The sequence below is a fragment of the Ambystoma mexicanum genome, chromosome 1q (assembly GCF_040938575.1).
Source record: "Ambystoma mexicanum isolate Mex_15411 chromosome 1q, UKY_AmexF1_1, whole genome shotgun sequence".
Classification (NCBI taxonomy): Eukaryota; Metazoa; Chordata; class Amphibia; order Caudata; family Ambystomatidae; genus Ambystoma; species Ambystoma mexicanum.
In genome coordinates, this window is record NC_090922.1 from 228,679,892 (window position 1) to 228,696,976 (window position 17,085).

The 17,085-nt window shown below is 42.4% G+C and overlaps 1 protein-coding gene across 1 annotated transcript in view; it reads left to right on the plus strand.

The window, feature by feature from the left end:
• The window catches only part of LOC138526910 (branched-chain-amino-acid aminotransferase, cytosolic-like), a 392,104-nt gene extending 381,381 nt beyond the window's left edge, over window positions 1-10,723 (plus strand). The window contains exons 9-11 of the mRNA XM_069637744.1: window positions 316-456; window positions 5,480-5,554; window positions 7,192-10,723. Coding sequence (XP_069493845.1) covers window positions 316-456; window positions 5,480-5,554; window positions 7,192-7,230 — 255 coding nt within the window. The 3' untranslated portion in view covers window positions 7,231-10,723. The remainder of the gene's footprint in view (window positions 1-315; window positions 457-5,479; window positions 5,555-7,191) is intronic.
• The last annotated feature ends 6,362 nt before the right edge of the window (window positions 10,724-17,085 follow it).

Consider the following 17,085-nt stretch of genomic DNA (forward strand, 5'->3'; position numbering starts at 1 on the left):
ATGTTAAAAGGTTATCAGTCCTAATTATTAATTTTGAATACCTTGAAAGTATTGTTAGATTTTCGTACAAAGCATCATCAGCCCTTAAACGTTTTGAAATGGTGTATACAAGACCAGTGCTACTTTGTATTAACGCACACCTTTTATGAATTACTAAAATAATGTAAACTCCTTTGGTGCCACAAGTGTCCAGTTTTGTCAATGTCACCCCAGGCAAATTCTGGTCTGTAAGATTTCTGGCTTAGTCATGTAGGATGAGGGCAGTAACAATTTTAAAAGTTGTAAATACGTATCTAACATGTGCTCATTTAACAGGGGAAGTTCAAAGTGGCTGAGAAAACGATCACCATGAGCGATCTTATTAAGGGGCTAGAGGAAAAACGAGTGAAAGAAGTCTTTGGAGCTGGAACAGCCTGTGTTGTGTTACCTGTGAATCGTATACTCTACCAGCAGAAGGTGAGGCCATTAAATGTATTTACATATTTTGTTTTATCGGAGGAGAATGGAAGGGTAATCAAGAGGTTACAGACTTGATTACAGTATTGTACTAAAACTGATGTCACTAACCTAACAAGTAGCCTTGCAACACAAAAAAGGTCATTCCATCATCATATTCAATGGTCAGGGTTGCAGAACATCTCATCATTATGCTTCAATGACTTCATTGTTCTTATGCACTCTGTGGTCCTTTTTCCACTATGTCTGATGGGTGTTCATAGGAAGTGTGTAAGGGTTATTCTTCCAACACGTCCAATGGCCAATCTGCCAATGCATAAGATACTTATTCTCACACCACAAGAGGAGGCCATTCTTCTAAAGAATTGAGTGGTTAATCCTCGACTTTATCCGATAGGCAATGTTTAATATTTTACATGTTCTTTTCAATTCATTCAAGCCCTTTCATGTAACCTGTCCAATTATCATCTTCTGATTATCCAGTGGTCATTTCTCCAATCCTTCTAAGGCTCTTTCTTCCATTATATCCTATGATCATTCTACCAGTGCGCCTTGAATCGGCTGGAATGATAAAATGGTTTGCCCTGCATTTAAGTCCCTAGGATGCTGCAGACCTTTCTCCAACCAAATAACAGTGCTTTTCTCATTCAATATTATGCAAGGTGAGAGGTTTTGGCAAAGAGGTGTGCATAGTATAGCATGAGTAATTTAAAGTGGCTTGCTAAAGTTCTTCCATACCAAAATGAATTTTATCAGGATTTGATGACTGGCCTTTTAAAAAAGAATTGGATTGCTAATGTGTCTGAGTCGTTCCTTTTCTCTTGGATTAGTGACATGGACAGTGAGGGTCCATAAGCTTCAGTTAAGAGTTTCAACCATCAAGTCTTCCCAGTAATATAATTTGAAATCTCGAGAAAAGGGGCCTTTGTGATCTATCGGAAATGTTTTTCTGCAAAACGTGTTCATATATACTTCTGGAGGGATCGAATAAGATGGAGAAATCTTCTAAGTATTCCCCATTACGAGGGTTCGACTTTACCCAATCTGGGAATAGACCAATTATGTCATGTCCTTAAGATATTAGCCATTCTTTTGTAAAGTTCTACATAGATTAGGTGAAAGTTGTATCCCGACAGCAAGGACTGCACGTAGGTAAGGTAGTTGAGAGTTGCAGTAGGCTGATTTTATGAGATTGTAAGCACCAAACTGTTACCTTGGCATTAGGCCCTTGTGATTGTTGTATTTTCCGTGACTGGTTACTTGACCTTTCCCTTGTGGGTCCTAATCTGAGGTCTCATCAGGGACACAAATTTGTGGGATTGTCAAATGCTTGTCTAGGGCGAACTAATGGTTGCAGCTCAATACTGAATTCTAGTTGGAGTACAAGAATTACACTGTGGGTGACTGCTTTAAGCATTACAATGCAGTATCTCGTATCTCACATGTGGTATGTGTTATACAAATTGTGTCATTCAAGGGACTTTCTTCACATGCCCTGATTGTTGGCAGGTCCTCAAGGAAACCAACCCAGCCTATTCAAAAGAGATTGCACAGTTGTAGCCTTTTCAGGAGATTGCTTGACTGAACCCGGTTGCTAGGTCAACTCAAAATCTGCCTCTTTGGATTGGAGTTTTCACCTCGGCTCCAAATCTCCCCAAGGAGAGTGGGTCTGCACTGATATGTTGATCAATTCATGGAATGAGATCCTGAAGAGCAGAACCCAGTTCCTCAACTAAAGAGGCCTTTTATATTCCTAGTTCTTCCTAGACCAAGCCTAATGTTCAAGCTCTTCCAGTGTTTGCAAATGATTTGAACCGTGGATCCATACAAGGTTCTAGACTCGTAAGGACCAACCAACTCATCATCTTACATGACCTCCTATTCTTTGATATCCCTTACTTTGTGACCTTGTACGGTTACTGTTAAGATCGATTTCTAAACTCTGAGATGGTGGGCAGAGATTTGGGAGGCCACCCTAGTTTAGTGTAACAGGGGAACTTCTGGACAAACCAGACCAATCTACAGTAGCTTGGCAGGCGGTCAAGACTAAGTCTCAGGGCCCGATTCTCATCTTGGCGGAGTGAGCGTGCTAAATAGCACAACTCACTGCGCCATTTCTTGACGCCCAGGCACCACTGCTATTCTCATGTGGGCCTGGGCGTCTTCGCAAAGCACAACAGTGCTTTCACTGTAATCCGCCTGTTTCTAATGGAAACAGGCGGATTGCAGAATCTCGACAGCATTTTCGTTAAATAACGAGGGAATCGTTATTTAACGAAAATGCTGCCGATACACCAAAGTGAGCAGCTTCAACATTGCAGGATGTTGAAGCTGCTTACTTTGGTGTATAGAAGAGTGTTCATATACACCCATGTGGTGTATATGAACACTTTCATTTAAAGCGAGCAGCTTCAACGTTGCATCCTGCAATGTTGAAGATGCAACGTTGAAGCTGCTCGGTTTGCTGTAAATGAAAGTGTTCACATACACCCGGAGGGGTGTTGCTAGGTCTGGAAAAAACCCGGGGCTACGCTGATGTCAGAACTGTTGGGATCGGGGGCTAGCTAGCCTTTTGGCTGTAGCTCCTGAGTTTCTATCCTGGGCTACAACCAAAAGACCAGGGACTATAGCCCCCTGAGCCCCCCCCCTAGCAACGCCTCTGTACAACTGTGCAGTGTATATGAACACTTTCATTTACACCAAAGCGAGCAGCTTCAATGTTGCAAGATGCAGTGTTGATGCTGCTTGCTTTGGTGTACTTGAAAGTGTCCATATACAACACGGGTGTATATGGACACTTCCATTTACACCAAACAAGGCTTCTTGTGGCACTCCTCCAGTTTAACGGCACCAAAATGGTCCTGTGTATGTGCGCTAATTTAGCACACATAGTAAACTGGAGGAGTGCCACAAGAATAGGCTTCCAAAAAGCCAGTTTACAAATGTGGCGGTTGCTAGGTTGGTTTCCAACCGCCACATGTATTCTGAAAATAGGTCTTAAGTACCGAAAAGGTTGTTAACCCTTTTAACGTCCTTTTCGGTACTTAACACCTTGATGAGAATTGGGGCCTCAGAGGGGTGAGAGTGATCGGAAGTCCTCAATGAGCACACACAGCAAATCTCCACAGATTACTCTTAGACAGATGTATCAAAAATACAAAATACATTTATTATAAACCTTATAATCAAAATACGATTAAACCATAGTTATAAAGAAACACCACACACGTTCATCTACTATCTAACATAGATGCAATAATGCGATTAGCCTAAAGCTGATGATGGGGGAAGAAAATAACCACGGCCTGTAACAGTAAAGGGGTTTTAAATCAACACGGATATCAGTTTAGGCAGTCCTTCATCAACAATTCCCAACTTATGTAGTCCAGCCCTACAAAGAGAGGAGCCTAGCGCTCAAAGTACAGTTGGGCGTTAATGTACGGTTGTGCGAAAAAGAAAATGCAGGTTCTCTTCAGGGGGCTGTAGCTGCTCAGAAAGGGGCTTGAGGTGATGAAGAATAAGTTCCTATTCCTAGAAGAGGGTCTACCCTTGCAGATAGAGCGACTTTCAGAGTTCGCGAATAACTGGGGAGCGCAGGATATCCCAGCCAAGGTGAGTATCTTTTGAGGGACACTTGTGCGTAAAAGTGAATAGATGTGCCAGGGGGCCACTGGTAAGTTAGGAAAGTACCCGCCGACCCTCGACACAATCCAGACCAACCTTTGGCAGTCTAGCCCACTTTGCATGGTGGTGTTAACCCTGCAGTTTCAGGACACTCCGGCTCTCAGCTGCTGCGGTACGGGACGATCATCTGTGATGGGACGTTTGCTTTTACTTTAAAAGTAAACTGCTGCCATCAGTTTGTCCTTGACACACTTGTACAAACACCAAAAATTCCTTAGAGGGTAGCTAGGGTCATAAAACAAAAAGGGACCCCTATGCGCGATACTGTAAGGTACTTGCCACATAGATAAAATGTTACCATGAAATGGCAACAAAGTCGAAGACTAAGGGAAACATAGTTTCCCAGTTCTGACAGCCTGAAGGACGTGTCAGTTTCCCCTTAACAAATGAGCGAAAGCCCAGAAGAGCAGCTGAAGGTTGGGTTCTGTGGTGAAAAGTTAGGCTAGGTACTCCAAACAAAAGCAAAACGTTTTGGGGGTTCACAATTGGAGGGAAAATTGCACCTAATGGAAATCTTTCCTAGCAATAACCTAGACACTGAGGTGAGAACACAGCCAAAAGAGCACCAGTAACGCCACAGACCAGTAGGTTGGGGTGGCTGTTCAGAAGGATAACAATTTTGTGATATTTGTTTTTACAAAGAAGGTTTTGTAACAAAGGGTCAATATTTTAGAGTAAACGTGAGCGAGTTTTGAACTTCTTAGTCTGCTGATCTCGCTTCTTCACAGCTCCCACCATGCCATAGTGTTATGCATATGCCGGTGTGATCACGTTAGCATTGGGTGTACACGGTAGGGTCTTTTGGGTCATATATGAAGCACTGGGAGGGACCCCTTCTGGATGAAGCGATGCATGTGTACGGGAGGGAGGTGTTCTGCATCCCATGCATACAGCCTTTTCCAATTGAAAAGGCTAGTTTTCCGCGCTTCTCTACTGCAGAAGCATTGCTCCCAAACAAGTTGTGAAGGTGGGATAACAACGGACAGAGTAGCCGAGTCACCAGAAAGGTAACATTTCTTTTTTTTTACAGGAGGATTTTTTGAAATCGCTAGAATGTTTTATACAGTCTGTTTAAATTACATTATTGTATGTCCCACTGTTCTGTTACAGGTAACGTTGTTTCCTTGGGTTCTCGGTGTGTGTCAGTTGTTTTATACCACACCCTAAGTAAGAGGACATCTGATTGATTTGCAGTGTATGCAAAAGCGCGCTTTAGCTAGTCTGTTCCTTTCTTGCACTGTCTCTGTTTGGAATTGTGAGGCTCATAGCGTCAATGTGAGGTGTCTCCAGTCACTATTGTAACTCTGTCACCTATATTATGTTCTTTTATTCCTTCTAGAGCTACCATATTCCCACCATGGATAATGGTCCAGACCTGGCCAAGCGTTTCTTAAAAGAACTGACTGACATACAGGTAATATGACCATGAGGAAGGAGCTATGCCCATGGTTTATTTTTTATTTTTTGTAGCACTGACATTTTACTTTGTCACCTCAGAGTGTGTTAAGGCACTGTAATCCTGCAGCAACGCAAAACGAAGTAGTGTTGAACCCGTTGTAGTGAACAGAATGACTGCATCAACCCTCTGGCCAGGCATACCGCCCCCTCTGATCTCTGCCTAGCCCACGAAAGCCGTGTTGGGTATCTCTGTGACTCTGAAGATTCCTTTAGGTAAAGGGGGGCTTACGTTTGTAGATTACCCTCTGAAACCGTGCCCTAAGCCTTCTCTCCTGCCAGTCCACGACACCCACCAGCAACCCCTGGTTATCAGGAACTAGGCGTCACTGGAGATTGTATATAGCATCCCTTTCCAGCCTGCCTATCCAAGCAGGTGCTGGACTCCTCGGGGGTAAAAGCCCAGAGTACATTGGAGTAAACATCTGCTCTAAGCATGTGACTCTTCTGGACAGCAGGTATTCAAGACTGCTAGAGGGAGGGTACTTGTAAGAATTATGGCACGGCTACATCGCATTTGTATGTATTTGTCATTCAGTCCCTATGCTAAAAGGGTGCTGTTAGGGGGTGGGTTTGTTTTCTGCGTTACTCCACGTTGTGGTTTTGTGTGCTGATGTCTGTGCCCTACTGACTCCCAGTATCCTTCCACTCCAGGTATATGCACTGCGATATTAATTACTTCAACTTAAATCATCCGTCAGTACTCAAGGTGATGCACCCATGGACACAGTTTTTACTTTCCCAATAAGCTTAGCGGCATTCAAATAAAAAACCCATCCGCAAATCGGGCAGTCATGGTGGCCAATCAACATGAGGCCAGAATTTCACTGTTGCCTTGGTCACTAGATGGACAGGTGCTTAGAAGTGGTTCTAAGGCGGCATGTGATGCTGTACAAACCCATAAATAAATAGGAAGTGAACAGTGTTACAAGGCATGCTGGGAGAAGTGGGCACACAGCCATTTCTACTCCACAGGTCGGACTGATTCTCTCGCAGAAAGACAATCTTCAATCTCTTATCACATAAGCAAACAATAATAATGAGTAGCATCATGAAATTAATACATGTTTATAAAGCAGCTCAATGCGGATTCCTCCCACTTCTAAGCTCTACAGGGAGTACAACTTATTTGAACAATTTAAGCCAGCACACAATTTTAAAAAGTGTTCTAGAACATATTTAGGAATTTGAAACAAGGTTTGAACTGTTATTGCAAAGTTATAAACGGTATTAAGCCGTTTTTAAAAGTTGAAATTTTTAATCGAATTTGAATACACGTTATTCAAGCGTGGGCGTTACTTTATGGTGAAAGAGAAGCGAACAGCTTTCCAGAGGAAGTAAATCGGTTTCTGAAAAGAGACCACAAATTCAAATTGTTCATTTTTAAATAATGTTTTGTCATAGGTTTGTGTGAGTAAAAATTGTCAGCTGTAGGAAGTTATTTTCCTCAATTCTGGGTTCAGGGAACAAAGTCGAATATTTGTGCATGTCTCTTGTAGTCCGTAGAGCTTGATGGTTGAACTGTGTTAGTACAAGTGACTGTTCGGATCTTACCCATTGATTGGTTATGAACCTGCTCTTTTCTACCCTCTGCAGTATGGACGTACCCCCAGCGATTGGATGCTTTCCATCTGACTTCGGACTTGTCTTGTTTGCTGGACCTCCATGAGATCTTGAAGTTCTCTTTCAATCATGGCCCTATGAAGCAATCTTATTTATAATGGACTATAGTGTCATTGCTCTGTCATGGTGTTTTCTCAAAGGTTTGGGGAAAGTCTTTGCCCTCTGAACAAACTTCTGCCCGCTGTTGCCCTCTTCCTCTCCATGGTTTCAGGCAGATGCTCGTTTTTGGGGCTGGTCTATTGTTGTTTCCTTTAGGAGGACACATAACCGATCCCACTAGGTCATGAGCATTGCCCAGACATGCACCTGTTACCCGGCACATGAGGTCTTGAGAAGTTAAACTATCACGGCCTTCCTTGTTCACCATACCATGTCAATCTCCATTGTTGAAATTTTCCTTGTAAAGCCATATAGTCAACTTAACGTTTTTGAAGCTACTCTCTTTGGTCAAAGACTAAAAGTCTAAAATGTGTGTGATTCTTTTCCCTATAGAATTCCGAATGAATATGCTTTGTTCTAGTCCTGGCTTTCCCTACTTGCAGCTGAATCTGAATATAGATGATTGTTTGAAACAACATACTTGTAGGCTAAAATGTTTCCTTGACCAATTTCCATACGTCGAGTCTTGTATCCATAACACGGTCCTAAAGGTTTCACAGCCTTTTGACAAACAAGTGTGTGAATATTGACAGATGCTGTTGATGAAACAGGGTGCTTTCGTTTTTGCTGCATATCAGGAAGTGCCGAAAAGGAAGCTACCAGCTTTGACAGACTATGATTGCACCTTATTTAGGATGTGACTGGGTTGGGTGTTGGGATTGTTTACTGCCGAACCAACATCACGTCTTGATCAAATTGTGGGATCCTGGATAAATTATCTCACTGTACCTCAGTTCCCTTATTTACAAAAAACTTGATTGTGTCTGAAAACGGTCTAATTTTTGTATTGACTGCTAGATAAAATACTTGACATTTAAATGTACGCTCTTGGACAGACTCAAAAAATATTTGCACGCAAAGTGTTGGGTGTTTTTTTTACCTTGCACTCTAGGTGCATACATTAATAGTAACAAGACTCTGTTTCTTAAAGTGTCTGTGTGGCACTGGCTGCGGGATCAATACACCAACAGCCCGCTCCTCCTCAATATGTTAGTGTGATGGTTGCGTGCCAGCCCGCTCCTCCTCAATATGTTAGTGTGATGGTTGCGTGCCAGCCCGCTCCTCCTCAATATGTTAGTGTGATGGTTGCGTGCCAGCCAGCTCCTCGTCTATACGTTAGTGACGGTTGCGTGCCTGTCACTAATATATTAATTGGCTTGGGTTCCCCATGTGGGTGGGTGGAGGGTAAACGCACTCCACCGATGTCATGACCCTAACCAAAGTTGAAGTGATGACCCTAAAACAGCTGCTCACTGTAAATACTTGTTTAACCTTCAATGCTCCATTTTGGCGCTCAAAAGCAAAAAATGCAGAGGAATGCTTTCAGAGGGGTCTGTGCAGATCCCTGACAGGATAGTGATTTCCGATGTAATTGTGATCCAACATGGGATCGGAGGCGCAAGTGAAAGAGGCACATGACAGGTGCTCTTCAAACCATAAACCGTTAAGAATCCGGATGTGTTTTGAAGTCACCAGTCATGCCACCTCTCTGCAGAGGGCTTGCAACTGCTTTTGTGTGTGTAAAGTGCAATTCTTCCTCTGAGTTCACAACAGTTGAACAGTGCAATAATACCCAAATGCATGGGCAGTATCGGATGCACGGCTTGAATGCCATGCTTGTCATGTACTATAGTATCACACATTACGTGTGTGGCTCTAGGCTGCCAAAAGGTGACTTCCACCTTACTACATGCAATAATAAGAGTATCCCAATCTGACCAAAAGAACAGACCTCAAGTACGCCTGTGGCTCGGTCCACTGTGCCGGTGATATGGTGGCCAACATCCTTATGATCAGAGCACTCAGTGGTGTGGTTTGCATCGCTAGTTAAGTTCTTGGAACATCTAAAGGTTTTAGGCTTGATTGAGAACATTTTCTTTCTACATCCATGAGCGCAGGGCACCCACCAGTGGACAAAAGACCTGCATTCTGTGGGTGGGTTGATTAACAAGAGTGAATCAGGCCATCCGAAGAATGCAGAAAGTTTTGTGTCTCGCGAGGCTTTGTCACAAAATAAAGCGGTCCACAGTGGGATCACATTTGATCTGAGGTAGATCTGAGCCATTCCCTTGCCTTGGGTCCCCTATCACAGGTCGGGCGCAGAACCCTGGTCGCATTGCCTGGCCCCAGATGGAAACATTCATGCAAAATATTGGTTGTTTCCATCATATGTGTTTGACTTTTTCCGCCCTGAAATAGCGGTGTCAATGTAAACTCTGCGATTGCAGTGATTTGCACTTTTAGGCCACCATTGCGGTCACTGACCCCCATTGTAGGTAGGTAGGTAGCTGATCCCAGCCCTCCCCCATGTGTGGTTCAGTGAGCCAGGGCACACCAGGGCATTGGGAATGCAACCGACCCCTAGCTATGAGCGCAGGACGCCTTTTAAGGGGAACTTGCGCCAGCGCCCACATCCTCTTACTCCATGGAAATCCACGTCATGCATCGGGGATGTGCGGGACACAAAATGGGCCATGGACATATGTCCACCTTAATGCCCCTCGCATTCTACTTGTGATTTGGTCTGTGAATCAGGCCCCCCCGTGCGAGTAGGGGTGCTCCTCCAGGGTATACTCGATGTGCCAGATTGCTACAGCTACATGGGCTGCATAGTCCGAGCAGACCTGGACCAGTGATCAAGAAGAATTTGTTCCATGTCTATTGCTTTGCTTACCATGTCTCAGCTGCCTTGTGTTACGCAAGGAATGCATTCTTTAATGATGGGCCCAACTACCTGCAAAACAACTTTCCCACCAAGTGGATACCCCGAATATTTTTGTTTTGATGAACATAGGCAGCCCCGCCTTCCTGGATTGGATATTACCTTTGGTGATCCTTTTTCTTTTGGACGGTTAAGGGCAAGGTGTTATTCCTCATAATGAACATGACAGTGGCTAGTGTGGCAATAAAACTCTTGCATACAATGCATCTGAAGCGATTAGAGGTTGCAGGTGTTGATGCTTGAAAATGTCCTTGTGCAGAGGCCACTAACTTCCATATCCTGCCAGGACTGCAAGCATATTACATAGTGAAAGTAATTATTCGGCTTGACATGCCAGATTGGCATGGTAAAACAGAATGTTGCCTAACTCAATCGTATTTCAGCCTGACATGACCTACTGATGTGGCAGGACAGAATGTTGACTATCCAAGTGCTCCTAAGATCTGTAATGAAACCGGAACACACCGCAAGTGACAAGTGTCTAATTGGATGAGCTGCGTTATATACTGTGAATATAATGCAGCCAGCAGGATTTCATTCTGTAGTTCTAGGATTTCTATCTTATTTTCATAGGCGTTTTCTGTTTGCTTTCAGAATTATTAAATTAAAAATATTTGGACATAACATTCTCATTTGTGTCATTTATTGTCATTGCAGAATAAAAAGTAGAATGTATGAATTGCAGGTGCTGGTTGTTGCTTTCCGCTACCTTCTACCACTCACCTGTTGAGAAGGACTCTGAAATGAGTTAATTATCTAAAAGCCCCGCGCAACTGCCCCCTGCTCCCCTTGAACATCGCCTGATCCCATTTTAAATATGTCACTATTCAACTGCTCCCTCTTATTGCTCTCACTGTTATGGCCAGTTGCTCACTGTTGACACCCTGGGTCACTCAACTCCTTCACTCGCATTCACCTTCTCTGTGAGTCACTTTCCATAGATGGCACCATTGTCATTTTAGGGAACATTAACCTTCCCAAGCACTTCTCAGCCACCTGCCTTGAACTCTTTCAATCAACGTTCCTCCTACCCACTCTGGTGGAAACTCCTGTGGCCTTGTTTTTCTTTCTACTTTGCCCTCCTCCTCTGACGTATTCATTGGCCCCCACTACCTGTGATCATTCTATAGTTCATTTTGACATCTCAGCCTGCCACCGTCTACTCCTCCTCTCCCCTCTTAAATGACCCAGAGGCAACTCGAGCAGGAAGGGGCAAGGGACAGATCTCCTGTCTTTTTTCCCTATTTGTACCTCTTCTATGGACCATGCTTTTTCTGACTTTCACTATGCACGGATGACCCCTTTTGACTAACCCTATCCTGCACACATTCCCTCCTTTCCGCCCCTTTCCTGAACCCTGGTTCACCTCTGTGATCCTGACCAACAAAACAAACAACAACAAGGACCTATGATGCTGTTGCAAATCCCGACTTCCACCCTACAACTAACCTACAAAATATTACTTTCTGCTGCCCATCTGCACTGGACTGTGCCAAATCCTCCTACTTCTCCAGCATTGTATCTTTCATAGATTCACATGCTTAAAATTTTCCCCGTCATATAAAATATCACTTATACAGCAATGGGCATTGCTAATAAAGCCTTAAAGGCTTTGCCTTTTCCGCCTATACAACTCATTTTGGTCCTTTTGCTACTAGCCATTCAGGTGACAGGGCTGTAGCTCCACCCCAGGCAATCATCTTCAGCCACGCCTCTCTGAGCTTTGTCTATTAAAAACTTCAATATTGTAATCTTTTTCATAATCTACATATTTTTTGGAGAGATCAACACCTATTCTACCAGCTATTGTGCGTTTTAGCTGCTGGTTAAGAACTAGAACTAAGAAATCGTCGACAGTTCTATCTTCACGTGGCTCCTTGGTGGCCGTGGCTAAGGTAAGCATGGAAGATAATTCAAGGATTAAAAAAGCCTGCTTCAAAGATTGCAGAGGATGTGTCAAGAAAAAGACTTTCTTAATCAGCAAGACATCCACAACTACTTACGTGAGTTGTTTGATGAATCACAACATTGTCACAAATATCTAAGAGAAGAAGATAAGAAAAACATAAATGAGGAATAAGATGTGATAATTGAAATTAGTGATGATCTGCCAGTTAAGAAGAGAAAATGTAGCAAAATAAAGAACGTAGGAAGTGAGATAGCATCCACGGTAATAAACAATGGTTCATCAGCACCTGCAGGTGAAAGAGATATTGTATCAAACATGCAGAGTAAGAAGTCAGCCGGAAAAACTGTTGCAATAAACATAGAACATGATAAAACAGAAAATTCCATTGCTAATTCTGAGAAAATAAGAACATTGGAGATTAAATCTGATCTAGGGATTGAGAGTCATCCACCATTAAATACAACTATCTTTTTATGTACTTTACATATGATTATACCACTCAGAATGATTACCTCAGAAGATATCTCAATAGTAGATCAGTTGGAAGACAAAGACCATATCACCTTGCATGTGAGCTTTAGATCCAACCATACAATATTGTATATTTTACAATATGAAACTGACTTGTTTAAGTTAGGATACCAGTGTAAAGAAGTTGAGATGCTAAAAGAAAATATGAGAATGAAAGAAAAAAGTATCATTAAGAGACCAAAGAAAAATAGCAAATACCACATAAGTGCCACAATCTCCCTTAATAGCAACAAGCAAGGAAAATGGTACCACTGTTCAAACAACAATAGATACTCGCATAGATACACCTGATATCTGGGAATGGTTGCCGGCTATCTTTAAATCTCACTTCTCAAGCACCCACTCATGAGGATTGTTCTTATGCTCATGGAATACCTTGGGTAATCACCCTCATTCATTCCTCCAAGATGATTTTAGCTGTGTCGGCTAACACAGGAGATATTGCTGAGCCAGGGATTATTATCATTAACATATATGACCATCCCAAATTCGTCCGGACCAGAAATAATCGTAGACTAGTTAGACAAATATTAAATGCAACTAAGCAAAACATACCAGTGATTGTAGTTGGTCATTTAAATGCCAAAATATCTGATCACAACTATGAACCTGAAAAATGGAATGGGACAGCCCCAGTGCCAAAAATCGCAACTGATTGTCAAGGGAAGATATGGTCATCTTTGATGTCTAAATTTAGTTTTACCATGCTCAATGGAAATACTAATTCACACTCTTCTAGAGCATTCAATAGGATCAGTGGAATGTCAGCAACCACTATAGACTATGTATTTGTAAATGAATGTGCTATGGTTATTATGAGATATGTCGGTAATTAACCGAGAAGAGGGTGATCACATGCCTTTATGTGTTGTACTTGATATGATAGCTAAGCCAACAATGATGGCCACTAGAGATGTCACTTTAAACATCACGAGAAATCGATTAGGATGGAATCCACGCAATCTAGAAATAGCAAATAGTGTAGCGACAAAGAAATTTACACAGTTGGCTAATAAAATCCAAGAGGTTGATATATATCCACCTCTCGATATATTTTGTGAGTGTTCACTTCTTATCACATACATTAGTGATGTGTCTAAGAAAAAACTGACTCTAAAAAGACCAGATGAATGCTGGACAAAACCACCGACTAAATATAGTAAACATGATAAAAAATATTCAGCTTGCGAAAGTAACAATGAGAAATAACATTGCAAAAGCTATACATAATACCACGAGCAATGCTAGTATCCCTAAATTAGTGAAGGAAATAAAAAATCAATATAGATACTTTTTGAGAAATTATAAAAGGAAGCAAGAATACACTTTGTAGTTGACGCTAGCCTCTCACGCGCGAGAAAATAATAACGCTGAGATATGGAATACAATAAGAGGAGCCACAAAAAGAATAGTCCCCATAAATTGTGTACCAGCATAAAGCTGGAAATATCACATACAGAACACCTTAGGTCCAGAGTACCCAAAAGACGATAGCCACATTCAGAGTGATGCTATATGGACTTCAACAGTGTCAGTAACAGAACTAACAAAAATGGTGGCTAAACTTCCATCTTCGCCTGCTATGGGACCCAACGGGACTTGTAATGCCCTATTAAAAAAAATACCCAGATGCATGGACAACAGTATTACATCCTTTGTACAATAGCATAAGAAGAAACAGTATATTACCCACATCTTGGAAAGAAATTATACTTCTTCCTGTCTATAAAAAAGGACAATGGAAATCATCTAACTATAAAATGCTAGCTATGCTAGATATTGCTGGTAAATTATTCGCCCATGTTCTTCTCAAAGAAGTCAACGAATGGATAGACACCAATTCGATCCTTCCTATAAATCCGACTGGTTTCAGAAGAAACTCGGGGACAAGCCATAACTTGATTTGTCTTGTGTCAACAATAGAATACGCTTGGCAGTGCCTCCAACTCCCTGTGTATGCAGCGTTTGTGTCGAATGCCGCACTAAAGTGTACAGTCATGAGGAACAGACTGTGGAATAAACCTGTGTCAATGAATGTTCCTCCCGGCTTGTTGAAAATTATCCAACTTCTATACACTGATACTTAAGTAAGAGTACGCACAGACAATCATGGCCAACTTTCTGAACCTTTTAATACAGTTTGAGGAGTGAAACAAGGATGCTTATTAGCTGCCACACTCTTCAGCCTGCATTTGGCTGATCTGGTGACTTCTTTTGACTGTTCCGATACATGTCCACTTAAGTTTGGGAATTTGAGATATAGCTGGCTGGGCTATGCGGACGATTTGTTAATTGTCGATTATACACCAGAGGGTTTACAGGCCTTGTTAGATGCATTATCCGATTTTGCCATGAAGGATGTGTAAATATAGACAAAACTAAAATCATTGCGTTTCTGCCAAAAGAAAAGGTGCGGGAAAAAACCCAAAGATAATTTGGAAAATAAATAATAAGGCTGTCGAACAAGTCTTGAGTTACCGTTGCCAGTTGTTGTAATCAATTAAAAATTGAATTGGAAAGAACAACTGCAAGCCACAGTGAAAAAGTGTCTATAGCACATAGCGTGAGTGTATTCATAGGATGCCAAAGTGGCACCTCAATTAAAATGTATTGCTGTTATACAACACAAAAATAGCTTCTTGTATGCTATATGGCAGTGAAGTATGAGGACATAAACATAGAAATTCACTAGAGAAACTGGAAGCTAAAATTCTTAGAATGTTATTTCTAATGTCACCAAGTCTCCCTATTGAATTTGTCCTTTTAGAAATGTCATTGATGAAAATCTCTGGATTTGTTTAATACAAGTTTGTATTTTGTATTTATTTTATTTGTATAGCGCAAAACCAGGCCCAAGGGCAACCGGGCGCATATCTAATAGTGTTACAGCAATGACATATGATCACAGTAGACATAACAATTGTGACAGAGTTACAGACGATGTTACATATATCTAATCTTCAACGAAGAGAGGAATGTACAAGAACAATGTAATACAGGGTCCCAGCCAGGACGCACAAGAACAAGGTTACTTGTTAGCGTGAGGTAGCTAGCCAGAGCTTAGCTTTGAGTTTGAAGAGGTTAAGGGAAGGTAGATTTCTGATGGTTAGTGGTAGGGTGTTCCAGAGTTTGGCTGCCAGGACTGGAAAGCTGGTGCCACCAGCTGTTTGGAACTTGTATCTTAGAATCACGAGGCTTTGAGTTTGTGCGGATCTAAGTACTCGCGCGGGTATGTGCTGAGTAAATTGGGAGGCTAGATATGTAGGGGCCTGATTGTTTACACATTTGTAGGTGAGGGCCTAGTTTCTGAAATGTGGGCGGATCTAGGGATGTTGAGGGCAGCTCTGATGGCATTATTTTGGGTGGTCTTTAGTTTGTTGAGATTACCCTGATTGGTGCCTTGATATATTGCATTGCAATAATCCAGTTTGGACATGACCAGGGTCCTGGACAGAGTGATGCAGTTCTGAGTATTGAGGAATGGGCGGCAAGCTGTGATCAACTTGCAGGTGTACGCTGACGCGGCAACCACTGCATTAGTTTGTCTGGTGAGGGTGAGATGCGGAATCGAGGTAGATTCCTAAGGTTTTGGTGTCTTTAGATACTTTGATGGAATTACCGTCAATATTGAAGAAGCTGAACGATGGACTCAATTTGACAAGTCTCTGATGCGTACCCAAGATGAGAAGCTCTGTCTTGTCATCGTTGAGGCACAGTTCATGCTGCGCCATCCAGGCCTGGATGATATGGTAGATGTCATTCAGGGCTTTGGAGTCAGCAGTGTAGTCACCAGTGATGGGAATGAGTATCTGGGTGTCATCAGCATAATTCGTGTAGGTGACACCCAGATAGTCGAGTACATCGAACAATGGTTTGGTAAATACAATATAGAGGGTAGGGGAAACACAAGACCCTTGCGGGACTCCACAGGGGACTGGTGCTGGATCGGCTGATGAGGAGGGTGAGAATACTCTCATGTGCCTGTTGTCGAGGAAAGACCTGATCCAGTTGGTGGCATTAAGTGGGCAGCGGATTTCAGGTGCTGGCAAAGAATTTGGTGATTGACCAGATCGAAGGCTGCGGATAGGTCCAGTAAGAGTAAAAGGGCCTATTTGCCATTGTCTTTTAGGTCCTCAATTTGCGTTTTGAGGTCTAAAAGTGCTTTTTCTGTCCCGTGCTTGGGTCTGAAGCCAGATTGTCTTGTGCCAGGGAGGTTGTTAGTTTCCAAGTAGTTCTGTATCTGAAGCTTTGCTGCTTTGTCTAGTATTTTTAGGAGGAATGGCACAGTGGTGATAGGTCTATAGTTAGTTGGTATCTCAGGGTCTAAAGTTGCTTCTTTTAGGAGCGGGATAACCCATGCGTCCTTTAAGTTGTTAGGAACCGTTCCCGTTAGGAATGAGGAGTTGATGAAGGTAGTTATAAAAGGAGTGAAGTCATGTGCTGCTTCCTTGATGATAGGTGCCGGGCAGGAGTCACCTTGGCAGTTGGAAGGTTTTAAATTGCAAATTATGTTTTTGACTTTGGGGATGGTGAGTGGGGTGAAGAT